The following is a 6,000-nucleotide window of genomic DNA, read 5'->3' as shown; positions in this document are numbered from 1 at the left end:
CAATAGGTAGTAGCATCAGGCTCTTCACTTTGTGCTGGCGAGCTGGGTGCGGATGAGCTTGGCCGCGGCGACCATGTTGGTCAGGGCGGGCTTCACCTCCGTGTACTTGCGGGTCTTGAGGCCGCAGTCGGGGTTCACCCACAGGATGTTGGTGTCGAGCACCGCGAGCATCTTGTTGACGCGGTCGGCAATCTCCTCCGTGGAGGGGATCCTGGGGGAGTGGATGTCGTAGACGCCAGGGCCGATGCCGGCTCCGTAGGTCACGCCCTCGCGGAAGACCGACAGGAGCTTCTCGTCGGAGCGGGAGTTCTCGATGGTGATGACGTCGGCGTCCATGTTGATGATGGAGTGGATGATATCGTTGAAGTTGGAGTAGCACATGTGGGTGTGGATCTGCCCAGGAAAAAACATGTCTCATAAGGGATGGATGATGATGGCAACAAAGATTTTCTGAATACCTTCATGGCATTCCAAGTAGATTACCTGAGTGGTGTCTTGCACACCGCAGTTGGTGATTCTGAATGAGTGGACAGCCCAGTCCAAGTAGAAAGCATGCTCCGACTTGCGCAGCGGCAGACCCTCCCTTAGAGCAGCCTCGTCGATCTGGATCACCTGCAGATGACCGAAGCGTATTTGTTACACATGCCACATGGACACAGTAATGATATGGTGAAATGACAAAAGAAAACTTAGTACAAACCTGAATACCACCAGCTTCGAGATCCTCAACCTCCTTTTTAATGGCAAGGGCAATCTGGTAGCATGTCTCAAACCTGTAGACCAAGAAGTGGTGTACCGATTAGTAGCAGTTAAAACACCTCCACTTGAAGGCCGTCAAATCAAAATAGATGTAAGAAGCTAGGAGGCGGTATCAACCTTGGCTGGTCGTTCCTGACAAAAGACCAGTTGAGGATTGTGACAGGACCAGTCAGCATTCCCTTCATTGGGCGAGGGGTCATGTCCTGAGCCATCTTGGACCAGAAGACTGTCATGGGGTTGGGGCGGCTGACATCACCATAGATGATCGGTGGCTTCACGCAACGTGATCCATAGGATTGCACCCATCCATTGGCAGTAAATGCAAAACCAGATAATTGCTCGCCAAAGTACTCAACCATGTCATTTCTCTGAAACGTACATAAAAATAGTCAAAAAATGTGCATACACTAAGTTACCGGAGAACAAACACAATATGCTTAAGCAAATTCCTATTTCAATGATCCACAGAAAGATATAGCTTCATTTCAAAACGTCCAAACATGTTGCAAATGAGTCTGCAACAAACAATATTAATTAGCATTGCTCACCTCAGGCTCTCCGTGGACGAGCACATCGATGTCAAGCTCCTCTTGGATCTTGACAACCTTGCTAATTTCTTCCTTGATAGCACTGACATACTCCTCCTCAGAGATCCTGAAGTGACACAAATATTCAATAAAAATGCAGGAAATATTATAAGAAAAGTCTACTCAGAGATCCTGCGGTGACACAAATTTTCAAAAAAAAATCGCAGGAAATATCACAAGAAAAGTCCATCTAGAGGGACTCACTTCTTCGCCTTGTACTCACGGCGGACCCTCCTGAGGTCCATTGTCTGAGGGAATGAACCGATTGTTGTAGTTGGGAGGATAGGAAGGTTGAGCTTCTTCTGCTGAGCGTCCAGTCTAGCAGAAACAGGGGTAGCACGGCGGTGGTCAGAGCCCTTCAAAGCAGCCGCCTGTAAGAAATGAACTTCCTGTTAATAATTGGCATGTGCGAACTCTTAATGTGCGTGTATATGACCGAACTTCAGTGAACTTACAGCCTTCTGAACCTCCTCGTTGTTCACTCTGGGTGAGGACCTCCTTGAGGCCTGAGCAGCGGCATTGGCAGCAAAGTAGGCCTGTATTTGACAAAATTCAACATTACATGTCAGTAAAGTTAGTTAGGAGTTGCAATTGAAGTGGTGCAAACAAGCACCAGGCTATAGTGAGAGAGAGAAAAGAATAGCATGCCTCATCCTTTTGACCAGCCAAAGCCTTGCCAAGTGCATTCACCTCAACCACCTTTTGGGCAGCAAATGCGAGCCATGACTTGATCTCACTGTCAAGCTTAGTCTCGTTCACAAGATCAACAGCAGTGTGCATCAGTGAGCAGGAGGTGGACACCACAAGCTTGTCTGCGAGAAAGTATTCACAATTGTTTAATACAGAAAGCAATGACAATGGATAACAAATACCACCTCTGAGTCACACTGTAGGTCGTTTTAGAATATGTGCTAATGGAGCATTTTTAAGGTTTGATCACAACTATCAGTATAGAGCAAATACCAACATCTGCGACACATTAATACAGTACTAGATTATCATGAAACATATGTTCATAATCAATACTTGGTTTTATCTGAAGCAACATTTTTCATAGGAACTGATGGTCAAAGTTTCACCTAAAGAACTGCCAATGTTGAAAACGTCCTAAATTGTGACCTGGAGATAGTAAATAATAAATATATTGTTTACTGCTTACCCTTGCCAACAACAGCCTCAAGAGACTGAAGAGTGCTGAGAGATGCAGCAAGATCATCAGCCCAGATGTTCCTTCCATCTACAACACCAGCAAATAAGTACTTCCCAGATGGGATACCAGCGCTCTTGATAAGCTCAAGCGTCTTGGTTCCACGAACAAGATCAAAACCATAGGCAGTCACGCCACTCAATGATGTGAGGGTCCTGTGGTTACAAGAGAATTAGTGTTTTGCTGTTTTAATAGAGCACCTTGAAATACATAAAAAGGCGAGTAGAATGGATTAGCACTAGAGAAACGTACTTGTAAGATTCAGCAGGAACATCAGCAAAGTATGTCTCAATAAGCACATTCAATCCAGAGAGTGCCGACTCGAGTGCAGCATATGCTGAAGAGAACGCGGCCAATTCGTGAGCAGCAAGGTCCTTAACAAGGGTGGGCTCATCAAACTGAATCCATGAAGCACCAGCTGCCTTCAGCTCAGTCACAACCTCCCTGCAATTTATATAACATATGACATTATCAACTGAAGATTCAAGTTAAAACAAAAGGAGTTGGTTGCGTCAGCCGATGCTTACTTGTAGATGGGAAGAATGCTATCAAGAAGTGAAAGAAGAGAGAATGATTTCTCCACACCCTTCGCTGCCTTGGAGAGCAGCAAGTATGAGACTGGTCCAACAAGCACTGGAACAGTGTCAACACCGAGCTGCATGGAAGAACATGTAAGCATGTAGGCATCATTTTGTGAAGACAAATAGCATGGCAAATGAATTTCTATATTCAGGTCCTTGAAATGAATTTCTATATTCAGTTAGGTATGCAAATGGTAATGCATTATTCTGTGGACGACAGAAAAAACATGCTTGTTCCAGAACTATAAATTTCAACTTCAGGTATAGGTTACAAAATCAACGAGTCAGCGTTTTGCAGTATGGGATTGCTAAGATATGGGGTCTCATCCAGATGTGGCTAAAGGCTCTACTTTAACCAAAGAACATGTAACTAGCAAAGCAAGACATAAAAACTAGCACTGTGGGATCAGATTTAGATAGCTAGCACAAAATAGTAGTACAGGTCAGAAGATATTTTTTACTACCAAATTATGTGCAAGGAAACTACTATGAAAAGGAGGCTGAGACAATGCTGTGGGTGAAGGAACATACCGCCTTTGCCTCCTTGTATTCAGAGACAGCCTTGTGTGAAGCATATGAGAACTTGGTTGCTGGGCTCAATTCAGGTACAATGAAGTGGCTGCAAAAGAGTAAGAAATCCAGTAAGCAAAACTGCATGACCAATGCCCTGAAAAGATTTCACCTCTGATCAGCATTCAAGGGACGCAGATTGACTTACTAGTTGGTGTCAAACCACTTGGTCATCTCCATAGCAGGGACAGTGGCATTGCCCCTGGCCATTGAGAAGTAGGTGCTGTGACCAATCTCCCCGCCAGTCCAAGAGTAGCGGTCCGGGACGGCACCAAGCATGGCCGTTGTGTCAAGCACCTGGTCATAGTATGAGAAGGTGTTGCTGGGAATGTACTTAATCCCAGCCTCTGACATCTGCTTCCAGATGCTGGCCCTGAGGTCGGCGGCAACCTTCTCCAAATCCTCAGCGCTGCTCTTCCCATCCCAGAAAGACTCCAAGGCAAACTTGAGCTCCCTCTTGGGGCCCATGCGAGGGTATCCAACAATGTGGGACGCCATCTTTCTACGCCATCAAAAAATTAAAATCAATTAATTTGCAGGAACATTGGTTGGTAAGGAACTTTCCAAAATACTTTGCACATATAGGAAAATACATATATCAACCTAACAGACAAGGGATCCAAAATAAAAATCAATTAATGCGCATACAGGAAACTATAAGTATATCTGTAAGCTAACAGCCAATGGACCCAAAAATTATAAAAACATATTTCTCCAAACGAACTCAGTACTCCGTTCTTCTATGTTCTTTGCATGCATGAGCTCCTCTGCTAAGAATTAAGAGGCTTAAGAAATACCTTTGGCTAAGCCAGGATGTTTCTGTATACTGGGAATGTTTAGCCGTGCCATGAAGGCAGGCTACACGCACTAAAGGCCTCCATTTAGGATCCAACCAACTCCCATGGTGTGGGTACAGGGCAGCTAAAATCGGCCCGAAAGAAAGCAGGGTCCCTCTCAGGCATGAAGGCATCATCATACTACTACAAACAACATAACATTCAGGGGAACGGATAGCGGCTGGGATCAAAATGTCTGAGGACGAGTAGGACATGCAGAGTTTAAGTTGACCACAGGATTTTAAATGTGAAATAAAATAGTAACAACGCTGATCAGAAAATGTCCTGGTACTACGGATATGCATGATTGGACAGAAGTAGTTTACCCTACTGTTTATAGTCAAAAAAAATATTAACCGACGGGTTAGAACTACGAGGAAACAAACTGATCATCTGAAATGATGATAACAATTAGCACGCAAAACCAGCACTCGCTCCCTGCCAGTCGTTCTACAGATACAGCACACATGCAACCCCAGATCGTAACTAAAAAATGCTAGGCGGCACAGCAGATCTGATGCCAGGAACCTAACCACCGCATCGACCTCGGATCCACCGAGGGCGCGACCGAGAGGCTCGGATCTGACCCCGAGCAGCCACCGCCATGCAGCTGGGGGATCCGGATGGCGGGGCTGCCGCGCCCAACCAAAATTCAGTTAACCCCAGGAAACCAAATGCCCGATACCGCTGGCGGGGCGGGGAGGCATCGGCGTCGGCGCTTAGACTACGGACACGGGGCGTCGTCGCGGCGACGCGCGCGACCGGCGTCGGCGCCTAGGCTACGGCGCAGCGCGGCGCGGCGGCAGGCTGACTGCGCGGGGGATTTCGCGGCCGCGCGCGCGCGCGCATTGGGTCGGACACGGCGGGAGGGGAGGGGAGGGGGAGCGGCGGCTTACCCTTGGAGGAGTCGCGGAGCGGCGCCGGAGATGAGGAGGGAGACGGTGGGGAGAGGGGGGGATGGAGGATGGCGGTGGGCACGGGGAATTGGGGGGGTTTGGGGGGGTTTATTTATAATGTGTAAGCAAACGGGAAGGGCGGGGGGTAGGTGCGCGCGTACGTTGGGATCTGGTGAGGTGAGATCCATCCCAACTAATCTCTGTTAGCAGCACTAACATGCTGTTGTTGTTGAGTGATTCAAAGTTGATGCTAGCCAAGACACCACCCACGGATCCACCCATCAAAACTTCTAATTCATTTTATTTTGCTTTTTCTAGGGATGCGCCTATTTGTCGCCGGTCGGTTTTCTGGGCCGCACGATATGCCGATCCGATGGCTCCTGGCCGTCTTCGGCCTCTACCTTGTTTCTCATTTTCATATTCGACCATCCATCGTGCCTTCGCGCCGTGCTGCTCCGCCCCGACCACCCTTCTAAACCCGAACACAATCTCTGCCGCCGGCGACCCCTTACCCGATTTTGGCTGACGATTGCGTTCCATTTCAATTATTATTCACTTGTTTTT

The 6,000-nt window shown here is 47.5% G+C and overlaps 1 protein-coding gene across 1 annotated transcript; it reads right to left on the bottom strand.

Moving 5' to 3' along the window:
* Positions 1 to 5,600, bottom strand: LOC123090570 (5-methyltetrahydropteroyltriglutamate--homocysteine methyltransferase 1). The gene is made up of 14 exons (XM_044511888.1): positions 5,437 to 5,600; positions 3,853 to 4,206; positions 3,666 to 3,753; positions 3,081 to 3,208; positions 2,806 to 2,997; positions 2,506 to 2,708; positions 1,995 to 2,158; positions 1,802 to 1,882; positions 1,551 to 1,717; positions 1,308 to 1,413; positions 877 to 1,127; positions 701 to 773; positions 484 to 612; positions 1 to 393 (listed from the first exon to the last, which is right to left on the bottom strand). Exons 2-14 carry the CDS (start codon positions 4,200 to 4,202, stop codon positions 25 to 27), a joined length of 2,301 nt encoding a protein of 766 aa, XP_044367823.1. The 5' UTR covers positions 4,203 to 4,206; positions 5,437 to 5,600; the 3' UTR covers positions 1 to 24.
* Positions 5,601 to 6,000: the final 400 nt, after the last annotated feature.

The sequence above is a fragment of the Triticum aestivum genome, chromosome 4B, assembly GCF_018294505.1.
Source record: "Triticum aestivum cultivar Chinese Spring chromosome 4B, IWGSC CS RefSeq v2.1, whole genome shotgun sequence".
Classification (NCBI taxonomy): domain Eukaryota; kingdom Viridiplantae; phylum Streptophyta; class Magnoliopsida; order Poales; family Poaceae; genus Triticum; species Triticum aestivum.
This window is presented reverse-complemented; position numbering and strand designations above follow the sequence as displayed.

Bases quoted from the DNA above. Each gene is read 5' to 3' on its own strand.
- LOC123090570 (XM_044511888.1), bottom strand. From the start codon at position 4,202: ATGGCGTCCCACATTGTTGGATACCCTCGCATGGGCCCCAAGAGGGAG. The intron at 3,754-3,852 runs GTAAGTCAATCT...ACTCTTTTGCAG, and splicing joins AAGTGGTTTGACACCAACTA to CCACTTCATTGTACCTGAAT. The intron at 394-483 runs GTAATCTACTTG...TTTCCTGGGCAG, and splicing joins GTGTGCAAGACACCACTCAG to ATCCACACCCACATGTGCTA.